General features: G+C 37.1%; 1 protein-coding gene across 1 annotated transcript in view; it reads left to right on the top strand.

Moving 5' to 3' along the window:
* Positions 1 to 22,292, top strand: part of GALNTL6 (polypeptide N-acetylgalactosaminyltransferase like 6) — an 850,890-nt gene that overhangs the window by 290,595 nt on the left and 538,003 nt on the right. The window contains exon 3 of the mRNA XM_024569059.3: positions 15,463 to 15,571. Within this exon, the coding sequence (XP_024424827.2) occupies positions 15,463 to 15,571 (109 nt within the window). The remainder of the gene's footprint in view (positions 1 to 15,462; positions 15,572 to 22,292) is intronic.

Genomic DNA, 22,292 nt, shown 5'->3' on the forward strand with positions numbered 1-22,292 from the left:
TAAATTATATTTATGCTAAATAATCAATACTATTAAAAGCGAGCTGGTTTGCATAGTCAAAGCATTGATGGTTCTGCCCCAAAAGATGTTTGCTCACCCACATAAAAACAGGTCTCTGTATTCAAATCAAACACTTATTTTAAGTAATTTTTAAAGTAAAATTCTCCAGTGGGACAAGTATTATCACTCCTTCTAGGTCTTAGGCACCTTAAATTCAATATGTTCCAAACTCAACTCACCTCTGCCCCCACTCTTTCCCCTTACAATACTTAAATTAATTCTCCAGTGGGACAAGTATTATCACTCCTTCCTGTTGGTGGGAATGCAGACTGGTGAGGCCACTGTGGAAAACAATATGGAATTTCCTCAGAAAACTAAAAATGGAACTGCCCTTTGACCCAGTAATTCCGCTGCTGGGATTATACCCTAAGAGCCCTGAAACACCAGTCCAAAAGAACCTGTGCACCCCAATGTTCATAGCAGCACAATTTACAATAGCCAAGTACTGGAAGCAACCGAAGTGCCCATCAGCAAACGAGTGGATGCAAAAACTATGGTATATTTACACAATGGAATTCTACGCAGCAGAGAGAAAGAAGGAGCTTATACCCTTTGCAACAGCATGGATGAAACTGGAGAGCATTATGCTAAGTGAAATAAGCCAGGAAGTGAGGGACAAGTACCATATGATCTCACCTTTAACTGGAACATAAGCAATAGAAGAAAAAAGCAAACAAAATATAACCAGAGACATTGAAGTTAAGAACAATCTAACAATAGCCAGGGCGGGGGTGGGGGGTGGGGGCGGGGATAGTGGGAAGAGGGTATTACAGGAACTACTATAAAGGACACATGGACAAAACCAAGGGGGAGGGTGGAGAGGGGGGAGGGAGGTGGGTTCACCTGGGTTGGGGTAGAGGGATGGGGAGAAAAGGCATACAACTGTAATTGCATAACAATAAAAAAATTAAAAAAAAAATACTTAAATTAATAAAGCAAAAAGACTTCATTGTAATTAATATTATGTACTTTACTCGTTTATTTTATTTTTTAATATCACAGTTTTAGAATGTAAGCCATGTAAACTCCTGGAAGACATGAATCTTCTCTGCCTTAGTCACTGATAAATCCCAAGTATCTAGAACAGTGCCAAGCACAGAGTAGATGCTAATTCAATTAATATTGCTTCAGTGAATGTGTGTCTCCTTGTACTAGAAGATAAAGTCCCTAAGGGCTGCCAATTTGTCTGGGTGACAATTACACTGCCAGTGCAGAGCAGACATTCCGTAAATACCTATTGATGGATCAGCTGAAAGGTGCGTGAAATAAAACTATGTCAGTGTTAAAGTCCTTGTAGTAGAGGAAGACATGGTACAAATCCCCTCTGTTCTCTATCTCTAAGCAACATACCTAGTACAAAGGCTACATTGTACATACATTTGCTTGTTAAATTGTGGTACTCCTGGAAGTAAACAGTTGTTAACTTTGTGATGACTTGCAATGACTGTGTTACCTTTTGACTCAATTTTCCTGACAATTGAATTAGCTTAAAACACAAATTCAGCCATGAAGACAGGCAGGCTAAAAACATTGTTTGAGCCTGTCTAGTCTGAAGTTTGCATATTCAGTTGTCTTCATAATTTAGAACAGTTTCCTTCAGATAAAGATTTTAAATTATCGCTATAAAAACCATTTTAACTTGTAACATTACTTAAAGTAGGAAAATCTCATCGAAGGTAATGTTGAGGTCTCATCTGTGTTTGTGTGCATATAGCTGATGCAATGATGATTGTAGTTATTATGAAAATGATAATAACTATAGCCATACTGAACATATGTTTATATGTACAGTAACATTTTAGGAGTTTGAAGCCAATGACTAAGACAGGCTGTCGCCTAATCATTTTTTAATTACAAACTAATCCTGTATCCTCAGTTGTAATTCTGGGTCTAGGCCTGTTATGCTGTTTATTTTGTTAGTAGATATGTAGAAGCAACTGGGAAAGAACTGACACTTGTTTTATTTATTTTTTGACACTATCACACTTATGATAAAATATCTCTGCATTTTCTCTCTGATCCTCGTTTCATCTTTCTGTGTTATATGTTTCCCTTCGGACATAGTACAGGAAGCTCAGGTTAGTAAGAAAACACAGTGGCATTTTAAAATAATGTTGATTCTGAAGAGCAACTGAAGATGCTATGTTTTTTCCCTTAAAGAACTGATAGGGTGGAATTCTAGAGGCACCATATGATGTCCTTCTGAAGAAATTTCAGGGGGTCAGGAAGCCCAGACTTAATACCCACAGAAAACTGCAAGAGTGCATCTCCACCACCAGGGGGCCAGGTGATTCCTGAAGGTTAATATAATTTGGTTTTTTTTGACATGATTGTTCTTTGCTTTTCAATTTTCACAGAAATCTCGTCCACTTCTATACTAATTTTCTTTATTGTCTTTTATTTTTCCCTTTAGGAATCACAAAGAGAATACTTTGAAATGGGAATACACCTCAGAAAATGTGTTATTTTTGTAACATGCTGCTCTTCCGAATATTTCTACAAGGTACGCTGCTGCGTAGCAATCGAGGGCCTGGGGGCTTTCTGCTGAGTCCGCGTGTGCTACTGTGCAGGATAAAGTAAACACTGGAGTGATTCTCAGGGTCAGTAGCGCAGCTCTTCCACATCACGAGCTTACATGGAAACATAGCACGTCCGCTGGATTATGGCTACTGCTGAGTTCTTAACCCTATTTAATATCGGGAAGGTTTTCTGCCAGGTGTTTTCAGTAAATTGTATTTAACTAAAAAAATTAATAATGTCATCCTGTATTGGCAAAAGAATGGTTTGCTACTGATCTTTCTGATTATATACTAACAGAAACTTCTGTTTGCTAAAAATAATTTTTGTTATAATGTGGATGAAATTTATGAAGTAACAATATAGAAAAAAGAAGAGAATTACAGCAGTGTTTTTCTTTCTTTTTTCAGCTACCCAGACATGTGTTCAATGTAAACAGAGAGGCATCTTCAGAAATTCTTCATAAACACCCAAGAAATCATAAAGTGAGGGTCACATGACCTTTGTCTATGCAAATAAATGTTCAAATAGTTTCAGAGGTTGGAGCAGAAAGCAAGAGATGTCAGTAGAACTCTCAAATTGTGTGTTCCTTGTTTTACACGCATACAGTCATTCAAAATAAAATAATATTATTATAACATGGGTGTGGTAGCAGTCTCTTTTTTGTGTGTGTGCAAATAAGCCCCAAAGAGAAATACGTATAATGAAAGTGACCATTACTGCATTTTATCCTGTGGGTGTGTGGTCAGTGTTACTGAGCCATCAGGAACACATGATCTTTAATCTGGGATTCTGAGCATTGAGCCTCTCAAATGTTTTTGCCTTTTTTATGCTCAAAATAAAAACCAGAGCCCTATGTGGTTAGTGACCAGCACCGAGTCTCCCTCACACTTTCTCGCTTCTGCAGCTCCGCTTACCACCACTGCCTCAGTGTTGGTCTTTGACTAATTTTCCTGATCTTCACTGCCTCCTTGCAGAGATACTGTGTGAGGTTCATTAAAATGATCCATGAAAAATCGTGTAGTGCTCTCAGGATGTGAGATAGTAAGACAAATACAGAGGATAAATGTATAAGCTCAGGGTTTTGGTGATGCCAGTCGAGTTTACACCAGATAAAAGATAGTGCCATCAGTTTCTGAGGCAAGCTGAGTGAGGTCCCGATTAAGCCTGTGACCCAAGCCTGGCCATCAGTTCAAGAACGGTGACTGCATTGACATCCCAAACACACAATCGATCCTATGGTATATTTATAAATGTTTGAAATTGTTTAAATTTGTAAAATCTAGACATTTTATATTGCAACCCAGATTCTGCTGAAACATTTTAAGATCTAAACATAAGAGCTGAATCTTTTACATGCCGCTTTGCTTGCTTTCGTACATCCGTGCTTTTAACCCTACTTCAGATACCATGTTTACAACGTCAAGAGGATGGACTGGAGGTTCCAGTGATCGAAACCAGCTCCAGACTGATATTATTCCCTTGTTTCCGTGCCTCTGGTTCTATTTAGCTCATTTGTTTGTTTTGTTCATTAGGTACCTCTTATAGGTGAGACCATATGGTATTTGTCTTTCACCTCCTGGTTTATTTCACTTAGCATAATGCTCTCCAGTTCCATCCAGAGGGGGGCGGGGAGGGATAAGGTTGGAAGGGTAAGGGACTAATAAACTCACAGGTATAAATGACCCAGGGACATAGACAACGGGATGGGGATTGACTGTGTGGGGCTTGGAAGGGGGGGTTCAGGGCTGGGGAGAGCACCAGGGGAAAATCAGGACAACAGTGAAAAAAAGATTTATTTTGTTAATAATGTCACATTTGAGAATTTAAACAGAATGTGAAGAACAAGACACTTCTATTCACTTAAAAAGGGATTTTATACTCTGGCACTAACTTGCCAGTGTGCTGGGGAGTCTACAGAATTGCAGAGCCTTCTCTGCAGATTTCTCTTGATGCACCATATGCTCTGGAAGAAACTCAGGAAGTTTGGGTTCAAACTCAGGAAGAAAAAGGATGTTAGAACAAACATCAACAAACTAATTTCCACATAATATTTAATATATTGCTCTCCAGTCTGAGAGCCGTTGATGACTCCTTAATGCTCGGTGGATAGAGTCTAAGGTTCTGCGCATTCATTTTTTTGGCTTCAACTTATCTCTTCAGTTATTTCCTAACATTTTAAAAATGACAGTATGGGGTTTGAATAAATGAATAATGAATCATAAAAAGTCTCTATGTTTTTACTTTGTTTTTTGTAATTCATAATAATTAAATGCAGATCAGCTTAGTTCAAATTCTAGTTTGCCACTTATTAGTTATGTGGTCTTGAAGACTTTATTAATGATGTGACCTTAATATTTCTGAACTCTAGTTCATCATCCAGCTCTTATGCGGATAAAATTATATAAGAATAAATATGTTAGTTATGTACTTTTTTCTATTGGTATCACCCATTATATTACCTTTTTAGCAGTGTTCCATTTGCTTAGAACATCTCCCAAATGGTTTCAATATGTAAGAAACTTAATCACACCTAACATAAGAATTTACACCCATCAGTATATCCTATTAACATCTTTGGGCATAGAGTTTGGCCTATGTAATTTATTTGTTTAATGTATATAAGTTTTGTCTCTGCAATGATGCTGTAACTTTCAAGGACAATGGATATAACTCAAATATATAGATAAAAATAGCAGAGATGGGGAAACGACTGATATTATATATCACTTTATGATAAGCCAAGGGCTTTCACATACTTTATTTGATTTACTACTCAAAAAATCCTTGGGAGGTGGGTAAGGTAGGTCTTATTTTTATTACCCTAATTTCATATATGAGTTAACTGAGGGACCTAGAGAAAATGTATATTTCCTGCATATGGTGTAAACTTTAATTTATGTCTTCTGGCCCTGAATCCAGGGTACTTCTACTACATCATATTGTCTTCTAAGGAATATGTATAGTGGTAGGTGTACGGTTGATTGCGAGAATAAAAGTCCATTGGCTGTTGATTTATAAACCCTAAGGTAGGTTCCGAATACAATCTTTTCTTTATAGAGACTCACACAGTGTGCTTTTTCAGTGTCATCGGCATCTGTAGTAAGTATTGTGAGGAATACAACTGCTCTAATTGAGTCAAGGGACAAGTATTTTTGTTTGCCTGGGGTTTTCAGACTGACAGCCCCTGTGAGCTGTTTTAATATTATTTCTAAATTAATAATAGTGGTCAGGTAGCCCAAGAGTCCATCATTTCTTAGGGGGGCACACCCTAGATTTTGACCCATTCGTGTCATATATCTGACCTCAGGTGTTTGAGTTTGCCATCTCTGGTAGGCACATTGTCTGTGAGTCATGTTTTACCCTTGGACATTTTTTCTCTTGACCTATTCTCTAGTATATTCTTTTTTGCATAGGCTCCTGGAATTCAGCTTTAACTATTAGATATGGTTTATACTTAACGGATTATGTCTCTTCTATTCTTGATATTTTTTCAAGTTAATTATTTGCAGTGACATTACAGTGAATTAAAAGTGTACCAGGTGAAAAATAGAAAGAGTGCTCATAAATAAATGGCTGACCTAACGAGAGGTCTGAAATATATGCCTCATGGAGTACAATACTTTTTACGTTTGTTCTACAAGGTCATAGAAAATGGTTCTGTACGACTGTAACCACATGGAGGACACATGATATAATCCAGGAGGGAAGCAAATAGATCTGGCATGGAGACTGCTCGTGGAAAGCAGAGGTCAGAACACTGATGGGCCGCTTGATGGGTGGTTAAGCTTTCAGAACCAATGTAGTTCTACACAAATAGGCTGGGATTAATTTAGGTTTATTCACCCACTTTTCTGGCCAATGAAGATGATGCAAATATACCAAATTTTTTATTACATATGTGAAAAATATCCTTCAGTAAGTTGTGGCACATACTTTGCTAATGAGTCTGCTCTGTTTTCTTTTAATGTGATAATTGTATTACTTTTCTATTCACATGAATTAGTGGTTCTTGTACTTTAGTAAGCGTCAGATTTACCTGCAGATGTAGTTAAAACATAGATTTCTGTGTCTCTCCTCTCTTATTTATCAGATATGAGTTGGGTCTGGGGAATTGTATTTCTAACAAGTTCCCAGGTGATGCTGAGGCTGCTGGTCTGTGAGTAGCATTGACATAGATAGGAAGAGGTTTTAGTGCAGCAAATCCTCAGATAGCCTTTATTAGTAAAGCACAATTCCACCTGGCCCACGTTCTCCTACTTGCCATTTCTGACACCCAGGGACAACCATGTCAATTTTTGACCCTTATTTAGTTATATGCTTCCATATTTGCAGACAACGTGTGCACATTATTGTTCTCTGAGGGGTTTTTTGGTCCACTTTTGTATTATCAATTGTTTTCCTATTATATAAATGTGTGTTTAAAAATATTATTCTACTCTTTTGCTCAACTCCCAGTATAGTTTTGGCACCAATTTTTATTAAATCAATATTTAGGTAAGAGTATTTGTATCTAAATCAAATAGTGTTCTATATACTTTCTTTTTTATGTATTTTTCCCTTCCAGCCTAATTAATTGCCCTACTTTTTATTTGCTTAAAATTTTATATACAGGGTGGGGAAAAAGTAGGTTTAGAGTCATTTATATGGGTATTGGTACAATAGTTAATAACTAATAAGATAAGAATAAACTCTGTGTTTTGCATATTTACAACTATGTGCCTACTTTCGCCACACCCTGTATGCAGCAGTAATTTATCCTCATCTCTTTGGAAGAACTGCAGCTCTTCTTTTAATATATTTTTGAAAGACAGGCAATGATTAAGGATTTTTTCTTGTTGTTATTTGTTTTTGTTTTGTTTTGTTTTTTGCCTCTGACACTCTTGTTTCTTCCCCTTTTTTATATTTTTTCTATTTAATTTAATGAATGGTTGATATTTCAGAACCAAGGTAGCTCTATTCAATTGGACTGGGATTGATTTATGTTTATTCACCTACCTTTCTGACAGGTGAAAAGGTTGCAGACACTTCTAATCTTTATATTGGTCAACAGCCCTCACTGTGGAAGAAAAGCTTCTTCAGTAGGTCTTGGCACATGCTTTGTGAATGAGTAGGGTTGCTTTGACCTTTATTTTTCCAACTGCCTCCAATTATTCTTTGTCTGCTATTCCATTTTCACTTTCTAAGAGCTGTTTCTTTTTTGTAGATGTTGCTATGTTTTTTAAATGCTCATCTCTTTTTAAATTTCTGTTTCTATGAAAGAACTTTTTCTTAAAGTTCCTTAAGGAAATTAAATTTAGATTTGGGGGGAAGTTTTCTTCTCTGGGTTACATTGCCTTTGTTTCCTTACAGTTATTGTAACTTTTGTTTATTTGGGCCTCTGAATTTTCCATTAAAATCTCTCTCAAATGTCTGCTAATCCTTGGGTACCTGATTATATGCATGAGTGAAGTAACGAAAATTCTACTCTGAAGTTCTCTGTACAGAGGAGGACTTGCCATGCAGTTCCTGGGTGTGCACCTGGGAGCCAGTGCCCACGTCTTTCTTATCGATTTCAGATAGGAATTCATCTATGGAGTAAGGGGTACAAGAAGGCTAGAAGCCTCCTGGGAGCCTAGTGAGAGAAGAGAGCTTTGGTTAATAATACTTGGTACGTAGACTCACGTGGAACGCTAATTTTCACAAGAGCTTGGCATCCTTGTTCTCACCTGTTTCTAGTATTCTGAAAATACTTCTCTCATTCAAACTCCAGTCCTCTATGGGTGGGGAGCGTAGTGGGTGAGTGAGTCATAGAAATCTCCTGGTGTTGGAATTGAGCTAACCCTGTAGAGTCTAACTGTCCCATCTAAAAAGGAAAAATGACTCGTGGACATGGACAACAGTGTGGTGATTGCTGGGTGGAGTGGGGTATAAGGGGACTAAAGGGTAATGGAAAAAAATATAATAAAGATTAAATTTTAAAAATTTGTAATTTTTTTTGCAAATTTTCTATGGAATTTTAAAAAGAAAGTATATTCTCTATGCACACAAAGTTTGTTAGCTATCAAATTACAAAAAGTAAAAAAATAAAAATGAAAAATAAAAATTGTTAGTCTTTCTACCCTTGCCCTCAGAAACACCTGTTGCCTGATTTGAAGTATTTTCAAAGTTTGTTGGCATAAAAAGTATGCTTTCATACCAGTAATTCTCAGCCATTTAAAAATTTTATATTAATTCAACTATGTTTTCTTGATAAATCTGATGCCTTACTATAATTTTCATAGTGTTTCTTGAGAAAGTGAAGATTTGTTCTTGTGTTCCTTCTGCTCTGTATTACCAATGGCTGAGAGTTCTCTAAATTAAATACATCAAAATAAGGGAAATTAATGCGCCTCGTAATGTTGGAGGAGGTCTTGGAAAGGACTTAGCCTCTGGTTGACCTGTGAGCTGAATTGGGCAAGTCAGAAGCTCCTCATCCCCTCTCCTGTCCCTGGAATGTACATCTGGCCCATCATTTCCATACTAGGAGCTGTCCAAGTATGTAGCCTAGAGAAAGTAAGATGTTATGGGACTGAATATGGGACTCAGCCCAGTTAAGGCCTCTATATAAACTCAAAATGGTGGGCAGGTGCAGAGATCTGCTTGTCTCCCAGCTGCCCAAGGCAAGCCTAGTAAGTAAGTATGTAAGTAAGTACGGCCTCAGCTGTGGGCAGCTCTCCACCACTAATGCCCAACCAGAGGCTGAAGCTTGAGTGAGAAAGATGTACAAAGAGCTGAGCTTGGAGCAAAGCTGTCACATTCATTTTCACCAGGGGCCACATCAGCGTCTCCGTTGCCTTCAAAGGGCCAAATGTAATTTTACGACTGTATAAATGTAACTACTGCCTCACTAGGGGCAAGGAGCTCAGTGCTGCTGCCCGGTAGAAACCAGGTGCTGGGCTGGATAAAACAAGGTGGAGGGTCAGATTCGGCACACAGGCCTTGTGTTTGCCACCTGTGGCTTAGAGGAAGACTTGTGTGTTTGTACTACTCTGCTAGCTTCGGGGCTGGAAGAAGAGGTAAGGGAGTGGGATAATAAGTTGGAGACTTTAGCATGCTATTTTGTAAGGCTAGGAGAGTGCAGATTAAAGTCCAAGTACTAGTGACAGAGCCTGTTTAGGATGCTGAGAGCTAAATGAGGAGAAACTGAGAAGAGTGAAGGGGAGGATGTTGTGGTGGTTGACAACAAAAAGAATCAGACGCCCCATGCTGTCTGACTCCCAATACAAAGGAACGCAACAGCAACCCCAGCCAGTGAGGCAGCCCCCGACTCAGGAACATTCTTCTGCTAAATTTATTGTTATACAGGGTCCAGTGAAAATAACCCATAAGCAAATGTTGTCTGACCTCATTGCCAATGTGACCCCACCTGAAGAAATAGACTACCAACCCACTGCTGTGTTGGTTGTTCTGTGAAAAGCCTTAAAATCTGACCAACAGTTCAGACTTTCCCTACCTTCCCCTGCCATCTCTCATGCCCTGTCTGCTCCATTGGAGGTCTCAGGGGTACAGTTCTATCAGGGGTGGGTGCCTCCCACACCTGAGTATAGGATGCAGGCCAACATTGCCTCCAACGAGGGCCAAGGAAGTTGATCAAAGACTCCTTTTGAGCTCAGTATTCAATGGTTTCCAGAAATATACAAAGATGATGGTTCTTGTTGATATTGGAGCCAAATATACTCTAATACATAATAACCCTCAGCAGTTTTCTGGCTCCCTCAGTGATGGAGGGAAACAGCAAGGTCAGGAAGGTCCTTTGACACTGAAGATTAGGCATTCTTCCCCAGGAGAACACAAGGTTTTTTCTCTCTTAGATATCAGAGAATACTCTGGCAACTGATATCCTACAAGGTCTAACTCTGCAAACCTCTATGGGTGAAACCTGTCTCCAGGTTAGAGTAATCAAACCAGTCCTACGGGGAACATCCACTGGAAACCAGCAGGTCTACCACCCCCACAAAGAGTGGTAACAGTCAAACAGTATAAATTGCCTGTGGAGGGGCATGAGGAAATAGGAGAAACTATCCTAGAAGTACATCGAGCGGGTATTGTATGCCCTGCCTACCGTGTTTTCTATAGCCCAGTGTGGTTATTAAAAAAGCCAGGTGGCTCATAGTGGATGACCGTGGACTACTGAGAATTGATCAAGGTAGTGACCCCCCACCATGCAGCTGTGCCCAACATTGCCATCGTCTTAAATACCTTGACGTCAGTGCCAGGAGTGTACCATGCTGCGCTGATTTTGGCAAATGCTTTTTCAGTAATTTGCTGAAAAATTTGCTGCTGAGTCACAAGATTAATTTGCCTTCATGTATGATGGGCATTAATGGACATTTCAAATGCTTCCCGGAGATTACCTTCACAGTCCCACAATATGTCAGGGCATGGTAGCCTGAGTTTGGTCTCTGTCCTCCTTTCCCACATCAGTAAAATGGGCCCATTCTGTTGATGATACAGTGTTCACATGAGGACTCGCCTCTGCTGCAGAACACTGCAGACTCTGCTGGAATATGTGTGAGGGGAAGGACAGGCAGGGAACCCACAGAAAATTCAAGGCCCAGGCACTGCTGTCAAGTTCTGGGGAGTCATTTGTTGAATAAGACTCATGTTTTCCAAGAAGCTGTGATTGGTAAGTTGCAAGCCTAACCAACCCCTAAGAACAGGAAAGAGGTGTAAGCTTTTGTAAACACTTTTGGATTTTGGAGGACTTTGATCCCCCTGCCCAGTGTAGTACCTCCATCCTTTATATGCCCCTGGTAGAGAAAGGGCACCTGTGCGACTGGGCATCAGAGCTGCAAGCTGCCTTTGAGAAGGCAAAAATACTAGTGAAGTAGATTAAAACTCTGGGCATCTCCCAAGCAGGGCTACCACTTGAGTCAGCTGTGTCTGTGACTCCAGAAGGTATGGGTTGGTCACTGTGGCAGAGACAACGGGAGAAGAGAGTGCCCCTAGGATTTTGGTCCCCATTCTGGAATGGGTTAGAAACCCCGTATCATCAACAGCTCCTAGCCATGTACACAATACTCCTTCAAGTAGATCCTTTCCCAAAGAAACAGCATATTATGGTAAGAACGTCCTTTCCTTTCAAGGGTGGATTGAGAATCTGTTCCATCAACCCACCTCTGCTTGTCTGCAGCAGAAGAGCAACCTGTCCACCAGCCCAATGTCTCTAGATACTAGACCCTGAAGGTTGTGTAGATATTCCAAATGCTCTGCTCCTATATCTGTGGCAGCCCCTGCAGCCTGTAGAGAGGGAGTGGAGGAAATGCTCACTAGTATTTGTGAGTAAATGCTCTGCTCCGTTTCTCTTCTTTCAAAACAAGTGGATTTTTATAAACTATAAAGACGGACTGAAGGTAGATAATTTTTCATTAGCACATTAGTTGTACTGTTTCAGACTAAGATGGGTCTGGTCAGGGCAACAGCCCACAGGGACTGCAGTCTCTAATCAGCCTAACACTGACACCATCTGGATATAAAGAGGAATGAACTGTAGCAGCAAGTGGGATGAATCATTCAGCATCCATCCTTTGCACTGACAGTTGGGCTGTTCTAAAGAGATCAACCCTTTGGGTTAGGTAATTGGAAGCCAAGGGGTGGATGACAATTAATAAGCCCTATGGGGTCATGTATGTGGAAAGACATTTCAGTATGTCTACAAGAGCCTGAGGCAGTCCCCACTGCCTTCCAAGTCCAGGGTCACAGGCACTGACACTCCCTGGTAATCAGGAAACTGATACCTTAGCTCAAATACAAGCCCTAGCAACTGACCCTTCAATAGATACAGCAGATTGTGTGCATAAAGAGAGTGGCCACCGTAGTAGCCCAGTGGAATGGCACATCGCCAAGGATGCTGGATTGCCCTTGACCTACAGTTATGAGGTTAATGTATTAATAGCGTGTCTTATATGTTCTAAACAACAATTAAGGTAGCTGCCACAAGTGTCTGGGGCCATCCGCAAAAGTTCCCAAAGGTGCTAGACTGGCAAATGACATAGGCCCACTCCCTCTGAGTGAGGGGTTCTAAATATAGCTTGGAATGTGAGGAGACTGTGTCTACACTAATGCAAGTTTCCCCTGTCCTTATGCAAACCAGGTGGCCACCATAAGGGGTTGAGAGAACTGAGTGCCATGTATGGATACCATCGAATAGACAGTGGTTGGGGGTCACATTTCAAAGGTCATGATGTGCCAGGCTGGACAAAAGAACATAACAATGAATGGTGGTCCTATCTCAGCTGTCATCTGCAAGCAGCAGGTTTTGTAGAAAGGAAAAATGGAAAATTATAGCATCAGATTAAATTACTAACAGATAAAACACCTTGGCTACCTAGATTATAGTACTGTCTCAGACTTTAATACGTTTGAATGATCAGCCAGTAGGGTCTGCGGCCCCCTATGCCAGCGGGGGGAGCCTGCCAATACACACAAAACCAGAAAGATATGGAGGCCAAAGAAGAGCCATTGACCCTCTTATCTGTGGATCAACAGGCTATGCTGCTGAGAACACCATGTCCCATCAGGTCTGGGAAAGGTAATCAGAGGCTGCTCCTACTTTCCCCTTGACCTTGGAATGTATGCTCCACCCACTATTCCCAAACTGGAGCTCTTTTCAAGGGTGTAGACTTGAGAGGAAGATGTTTTGGACTTCCTGGACTCAACATGTTACTGAACCCAGTTAAGGCCTCCCTTATAAGCTTTTAAGATTCTGGCAAGTGGGTTCGGGGACCTACTCATCTCCCAGCGGCAGACTAAGACAAGTCTTGTTATGTAGTTTTGCTGCTTATTAAACCTGCCACCTACCAAACTGGAGTGGTCTGTGTCTTTCTTTGGTCTCTACCTACCCTCTGTGTAAGGGGGCCAGTGTGTGAACCAATAGTTAACCTGAGACAACTTTGCATATTTGGATTTATGCACTGTATCTCCATGTGTTATGTCAAAGTTTATTTTGAAACTTTTAATTTGAAAGTGATGTTTATAAATTGGTATTATCTGAATAAGTGTGAGAGATTTTCATTATAGCTTAGTACTTACCATTGTAAATTCATGGCTATGACAAAACATGGGTTTTGTATTCTACAGTTATTTGATTATTTAAAATTTCAATTCATAGCTAAGTTTTGGTAAAATGTCTAATTATAAAATCATTATCAATTAGAAAAAAATGAATGACATTTTCCTAATGTTTGCTATTATACCCCAATTGTTTTTGCCCATTTCCTTCTTTTTTAAATTTTATTATTTTCTGTTAATTTTTCCAGAGCTTTTCTTTCTTGTCATCCTCCTTTTAAAATCTAACCTTATTTTTATATACCCTTAATTATATACAAACTCACCAGTATCCTTGTGTGTTTATTCTTGTTGTTTGTCCTGAACTCACCACTCTTACAAATTTCTTTAAATATATAGATAATAGTCTCCAGGTTTGGAAAATCTTTACTCTGATTTTCTGTTTCTTTATTAGCTCCATTTTAGTCTTTTAAAAATAAGTCCTTTAAAAGCTGCAAATATGGATGAAGGTTGATAAGTTTTCATAAGTACAGTAGTTGCACTATTTTAAACTAATAAAACATTTCATTTGCCATTAAAAGTCTCATAGAATAAAATTTCCTCCCTGGAATTATTCATGTTTTGTTCTACCTAAATTGAAATTTTAAAAAATTCTCTAGATGTATTATTTATTTTAAGCATAAGCCAAAACAAAGGAAAATGATGCATAAATATGAAACCATTTATTTTACATTTTCTTAACTATTAAGATTGGGAAAAAGTGATATTCATTTAAAACGGTTTCATTACCAAAATTAAACACTATTTAAAAAAATAGCTTCAGCCCTGACCAGTGTGACTCAGTTGGTTGGGCATCATCCAGCAAAGCCAGAGGTCGCTGGTTCGATTCCTGGCCAGAGCACATGCCTGGGTTGTGGGTTCAGTCCTGGTCAGGGTGTATAGAAGAGGAAACCGATCGATGTCCCTCTCTCTCTTTCTCCATCCCTTCCCCTCTCTCCAAAATTAAGTAAATAAAATCTTTTTTTAAGTAGCTTCACCAGTCTACCCAGAATTATTTTTCCAGTTGACATTAGAACATACTGGGTTTTACCAAAGCATAAAACGCAATGTTGTGACTACAGTTGTCGAGTTGGTGATAGTATCAATTCTAAGCGCAACCAGGTACCATACATTAACAGAAATCTGAATAGGAGTCAGTTTTGACCAGTTTTTAAGACCACAGTTTTGGTTTAAAGAATGGGTCCAAGTCCTGACTTTGCCACTTTGGTTTACTTCAAGTTATTTTAGTCCTCTGGGCCTCAGTTTAATTGGCAGAAAAATGGAGATTTTAACCAAAGACTATCATAAAGATTCAAAAATCTTCTATATACAGACTATTTAACATAGTACCTGGCACATAGTGAGCATTCAATGAATAGTTGCTAGTGTTATGATCAGGCCATTCAAATATACTTGATCAAAATTAATGAAACTGAACAAATCACAAACAAAATTAATTCCATTTAATACCAAATTTGGCAGCATTACTGGCATTTACATTTTGGGCAAGTGAAAACAGCTAGGCTGCTGTGCTCAGGGGAGGTAACACACCGAATTATTATTACTGTCTCGGGATGGAATAAAACAGGCAATGATAGGGGCTGTGGTTGACACATGCTCCTGCTTTAAGAGCTGAAACAAGGTTTTAAAATGTGTATTAATCTGGCCACTAGCAATAGCTTTCTTTTCAGTGTGCTTGGAAGAATCACTTATTCAACAAATATTCTTTGATTGCCTATTATGTGCCTGGCTGTGTTTACCTACCATGCAAAAGGAAATACCTCCTTTTTATACTCTGAATACTTTCCTTTTCCACAGACATTTCCACTGGGCCTGGGAGATGGGCAATTCTATGCATGGACAGATGGTTTGAGAAGAAAAGACTGGCATGACTATGAAAGCATTCAGAAAGAGGCTATGCGCTCAGGTATGGAGTTCAGTGTGAGCTACTTCACTTACTGCAGTGTCTCATGTGTCACGTAAAGGATCTCTAAGTAGCATTGCTTCTGCCCAGTAAGGTATGTCTCATGGGGATATTGGAGATCCACAAGGGACAGAGCTAAGGCAATTTCCCATTTCAGAGAGAAAACAAAATAATAAGCCCTTACGATATCAGCTGAAGAAGTCATTAAGTTTTCAGAAACCTGTAGGACTTTGTATTTCCAAACTTCTGTTTAATAATTTCTGGGGGATTTTGGGATTTATCAGTGAGAACTGATGGACAGGTATCTTGAATCAGATTGACTCCTTAGGGCTGGGGATGATTCACTGGTAATACCAAGTGTGAAAGAGGTACCTGTTCTAGACACTGGCAGGGATACAACAGGTGGGTGATCACATGAACCAGGGATCTGAGGTTGGCAAAACTTGGACAAACAGAAAGGCTGTTAAACTTAGTCAAGCAGGTCTGTACATGTGTAGCAGAATTCTATTCTTGGGTTAGAGATAGAGGAAACCTTTTACTGTTGGAAAAATTAATGGGAAAAAAGCAAGTTTTTCTAGGACTGAAAAATTAGGATGCTGGAAACAGGGATTCAGAAGGCTCTAAAATAGAAATGGATAAAAGTGAGTCATGGGAAGTCCACATTCTATTTTTTGAACAAAGGAGCTCTAGCTCTAGTTTTCTCTAGTTTTTTTTCATAGTGAGGATGTCACAGAAATAGAGAAGCTATTGTTTGGTAAAGACATCTGAGCAGCCCTGAGATACTGCATTCCAGGTTATTCAGCAGCAGAACCATGACCAGCCGCAACGTGAGGCCCTGCTGCTCAACCTTCCTCATAACTCACCCTGTCAGGAAGTCTGGAGTGATGGAATTTTAATATTTATGAGAGTGTTCAGGGTAGTGAAATGTTCTGAGCTCTGAGTCAGGTGTGGATGATCTAATTATAGTCTTCTTTAATTCCCTTTCCCCAAATCACACCCCTCACCTTCCCCAGACTTCATTAGAGCTGCTGTTCCCAAGGATATTCTCTATTCCTCAGAGAATCTTTCTCTTCTAAGTTTCATTGTCTTTCCACCTTGGCCTTACCTCATAAACAATCATGAAGATGCATTTGTTACCAGCATCCTCATTTGGGGAGCTCTCTTATCTTTTTCCTCTATTTGCTTGATCAGCCCTGTATTTATTCAACCATCAATTCCCCTTTTTAACCAGAGAATGCTGAAAAACTTTGGAGATGTTTATATAATCGAATAAACTGAAGTTGCAAAAGTGTAATAATAATAATTATTATTATTATTAATAGAATAAGCTAAATATTTTTGCATAGATGTTTTGTGCTAGTGCTTTACCTATGCATTTTAGTTAAACCTCAAAATGAAGCTAATAGATAGGCTTTATTATCCTCAATTAGTTAAAAAAGCTTAATTCTTATACATTTATTAAATTTTCTCCAAGGTCAAACAGCTAATAATTTGCAGAGCTAGATTAAAAGTCAGGTCTTATCATGCTTCATTACACGCCACTGTCTGACCTTGAATACTACCTGGGCAATATGGAGTAGTGACCTGTGGACATGTAAGAGACACGCCTGGGACCAGATCCTGGCTTCTCCATATGTGAGCCAGGTTAAGCAGCAAATCAGTTTGTCTTTCTTATATTCTACTTTGCAGAATTGCTGTGTAGATTAAAGATAATATACCTTAAATAATTAGCCACTTATTTGGACATATTATAAACTCAGCTAATGAAACTGTCACTGTTAATTCACTGAAGGTATTTTCACTTGATTTGGTGTGCTTACCCTTCACTGTGCCGAGGAGTTTTAGATACAAAATCCAGAACATCACATTTATTTCCACTTCATACTAACTACCCTTTCTGCTTCCTGGATGCGCATGTCTTTTATATCCTCACTCTCAGGTGAGGCAAGGGAAATTGACCTCAAAGAAATTTGGTAATTATTAAGTATTCTAAAGTGCAAATTTTCATTGGAATTAAAAAGTTTTTAAATACTAGTATGTCCTATGAGTACCTCGAAGATATATGACACATGCAGGAGACTATAATTCATGATTCTTTAAATATCATGAAATACAAGTAAAAGAAGTAAGCGCACACAACACACAGAGTACAGAGTCAAAATAATCCTCCCTGTTCTCAATACCCAGGTCCAGAAAAAGGATCATTTGTGCCATTCTGTCTCCTCCAAGTCTTGAGGTTTGTGTTTACTCTTATTTTTCTTGGTAGTAGCTTTCCCCCCCACCTATATATTTAGTCCTAAACAAATATGGTTGCATTTTGCCTGTGATTGAGCTTTAGTTGAAAAATTGATCTATACTATCTGATTCTCTTCTCTCAAAATTATTATTATTTTTAGATTTTTTTCCTTTTTATTGAACTTATTGAAGATGACACTGGATGAACTTATTGAGGTTTCAGGCGCACAATTCAACGACTCATCATCTGTACACTATATTATGTGTACACCACCCAAGTCAAGTCTCCTTCTACTACCATTTATCCCCCCTACACCTTCCTCTTCCTCCCCACTCAAAGTTATGTTTGAGATTCATCCATGACAATGCATAGAATTCTGTTGATTCATTTCTACTGTTGTTTAATTTTCTACAACATTCTTCTCTTCACAGACACTCGGGGGATTCCCAGGTTTTGGTTGTTAGATACGATGTTGTTATAAGTATTTGTGTGCATGGTTCTGGGGAAGGGACAATATTTTCTTAGGATACAATTGGATAGTGAGCTTTGTGTGTCTAAGGAATGCACATTTCAGGTGTGTCATGGAGTCCAGGACAAACTGTTTTCCAAAGTTGACATACTGCTTTCACTCTGCTCAGTAGTAGATGGAATTCCCACTGCTCTAAACCCAAGTGGACACTTAGTAGTGCCTGACTTTTTTTCCTTAAATTCGTGGTATGATGTAATCTCTCACAGTCACTTAAATTTGCCTAGTCACTTAAATTTATTAAGGTCTAATGTAGTTGATATCTTTTTTATTCTTATGAGCTATTTGTGCCTTCTTTTTGGTAAAATTCCCAATTCTACTTTTACTTTTTGAATTTATTTCTCTTCCTTTTGATCCACAGAGTGCTCTTAATTTATTGTAAATATCCTTCAGTGGTTGTATGTGGTGAAAATATCATGTTACATATTTTGTAGACTATTTTTATAAAATTTCTAGAAGTTCTTAATTTTGATGTAGTCAAATTTGGAAATCATTTTTTAAAGGATATGTCATGCTAATGTTCTATATTGTCTTTTAAAAGCTAGAGTATATTATCTTTTACATTTAGGTTTTAAACCCAATTGGTCTTCATTTTACCAATGTAAGAGGAAGATTCAATATTTATTTACTTTTCATCCATTTAGATAAACTAAAACAGTGCCATTTATTGGAAAATGTGTCTTCATCACTCAGCAGTGTTAACTCCATTATATATTAAGTTTTCATATTTGTGTTTTCTCTCTGGTTCTTAATTCTGTTCTATGAGTAAAAATCCCTGAGCTAATACCATATCTTATGTATACTATATTTTTATAATGATTACTGATGTATGATAAAGTTCATTCTACTTTCTTTGCTCTTCTTCCTTGAGAACGTACAGCCATTCGTAACATTATGCCTTTCTTTAAAATTCCACTCAGCTTGTCAAATTTTACACACATATTAATAGGTAAACCAAGTTATTTAAATTTTAGAATAATATTGTCTTTATAAATTAGGAGATAAGTGACATTTTTCAATATTAGATCATCGATTCTATGCTATGCATTGTATTTATTTGCTGCTTGTTCATTATCTTTAGGGATGTGTTTGTAATTTTATTCTCAGACACTTTTCAGTGCTATCCCCAGAAAACTAATGTGGATATGGTGCATGTTGATTTTATTGAAATTCCACATTGTTTGTTTCTGATTTATAGAAATATTAGTTTTTAATATTGATCTGAATTTAGAAATCTAAGTTTTTCTATGAATTATAATCATTTACCTATAGGTTTTTTTACAATTTTTTAACATAAATATCTGCATTGTGATATCTACAGTGTAATATCTACAAGTAATGACAGTGTTTTTAATTTTTTTCTTTTCATTCTACACCTTATAATTTAGTTCTTTTTGTTCTGACATTGCAGTCACTAGGAACTCTGTGCAATGCTGAACAGCGGGTGTTGGTGGCTAGTCTTGACTTGTGATCTTTCTGACAATAGCAAATTAGACATTCTTGTTAAGATTTTTTCGAGCTCTCTATTTAATGAAAATGCATTTTACCATTTTTGCTAAGCCTTCTGGATCTGATTTGCTGAGACATTGTGAGGTTTATTTTATTTTTTAACCTAAATGAATGTTAATTTATTAAAGGTGTTTTTCTTCTATTGCATTTGTTGAAATAGATATGATGAATATTATTTAATCTTTATTTGAGTGAAATATATCTATTAATTTTCTAATGGAAATCAAATTTACATTTCTGGACAAAATCTGTTGTTTTAATTGGTTTGCTAATATTTTGTTTAACATTTTTGAATTTTTATTCATGAGTGAATCATTGGTCATTAATTATTTTTTTCTCATGGGGTCCTTGCAAATTTTGGTGACAATGTAATGATAGCTTCATAAAATGACTTCAGTAGTGCTTCCTATTTTCTATACTTTGTAATTATTCATTGTGTATTAGAATTGTTTATTTATTAATAATTATAGAAATCTTATAGGTGAACTATATGGAACTGGACTTTTCTTGAGCAAAGATTTTTAACTCCTGGGTTTAAATGCTCATATTGATCAACAAACTTATCTTTATGTTCTCTTAAAGGTATCATAATGTCTATGATGTTTACATTATTTCTCTTTCAAATATTGTTTATTCATGTCTTTTAATTTTTTCATAAAGTCTTATACTGGAAATTTATCAATTTTATTAATCATTTCAAAAAGTAATTTTTGATCTTATTCATTTTATCTATTGTATTTTCTCATTGACTTAATCTAATTTCTTTTTTTTGACTTTCAAAAATTTAAAAATTGGATTCATAGACTCAGTAATTTTAGCCTTTTCTATTGTAGAATAAGTGTTTAGTGATCTGAATTTTGTCCTTTAAATTAACCCCTTTAAATTACCACTTAAAGTGTATCACACTGCTCTGTGGTCCAATGTTTTATATTCATTTGTCATGTTTTAGTTGTTATTTTTTAGTTACATTTTGAAATGCCTGGCCTACTTAACACTGAAATTATTTTAAAAATATGAAAATTGGAAAATCACTTTCTAATGAAATTTTAAAAATCTTTATAAAAGTAATTAGCATAATTAGCAGCATGTATTTTATTAAATGTCTTTGTTAATATTTTTATTGATATTGATAGTTTATATTTTGGTTAGGCAGTCACATTCTTGTGGCATATTTGGTAATTTTTGAAATACCAGAATCTTAAATAACCTTTAAAATAAATAAGTGATATATGGGGAGAGAGGGAAAAGATAGTAAAAATAAGATAATTGCTTTCACCATTGAGGAAGTGGGAGATTTTTTTTAATTAAAAAAAATGTAAAAAGAACAATTGAAGGATCGACCCAAAGAGCTTAGGTATAGTACCATCAGGGTTCTTTCAGGTACATATGTGCCCTTACAGTTATACAGTGAAGTATTAGGATTATGTCAGTTTGTTAGAAGAATCCTAATAGTCAGAGAAACCCAGAGATTTTGTTATTTTATAATCATACACTTCTTTCTTGGGAGATTACCATTAACTAAGCCGATTTAGCTGTAGAAGAAGGGTATCCAGTGTAGCATTGCAGGGTGAGGATGACTTCCTGGAAGAGGTCAACCAAATTCTCAAGGATAAAACATATTCTGACATTAGATAAGCTTTTGTTTTTATTTAACTAATTTTCTGATTTCTCTTTCTCATAATTTGATACTAACCCAGTCATATTTTAGGCATTTTTTTCTATATGTGATCCCATTACATTTTATTTAGTTAGCTTTACATCATTTAAGAATTTATCGACACGAGATTTCAGCTGCGAATTGTTTAGCTATCCTTTTGAGTTGTACTGTATCACAAAATTGATAATCATTTAAATAATTTATAAAAATTGGATGAAAAGAACTAAAATATGATTTCTTTGATATAATATGAACATGGTGTATAAATTGATATTGATCTATTATTCAATATACATTGGGAATAATTATTATAGTGAGCAACTAAAGAGCTATGCAGCTGATAATTGTCTATTCATAATTTGAGAAAAACGCCAATGTATTTCTGAAATAAAAATAAACTCTGCCTAATGGAATTTTCCGGAATTATGGATCTAATGACATGTGCCAGGTGTTGAAAAGAAGATGAGATTAATTTAGATAGCTGTTCTTTAACACGTGATATTACCTAATTCTTACTGCATCCTTTTCTAAGTGGTAAACACACACTGTTTAAGTCATCCATCCAGGGTGGGGCAGGTGTGGGTGTCACATGCACACACGCACGTGTGATGTATAAAAATCTTTAAGATTTCTAGAAAGCACTTACTTTTAGTTTTCAAACTTGAAAATTTTTGAAAATTTTCTTTTATTCTAACTCAGATTTCCACTGTGTTTACCACAGCTTTTAGATTTCAATATGGGTGAACTCAACATGAAAAAAAAGCTGTTTTCAACTCTTATATTTGATGTTTTTCTT

The sequence above is a fragment of the Desmodus rotundus genome, chromosome 9 (assembly GCF_022682495.2).
Source record: "Desmodus rotundus isolate HL8 chromosome 9, HLdesRot8A.1, whole genome shotgun sequence".
NCBI classification, from domain to species: domain Eukaryota; kingdom Metazoa; phylum Chordata; class Mammalia; order Chiroptera; family Phyllostomidae; genus Desmodus; species Desmodus rotundus.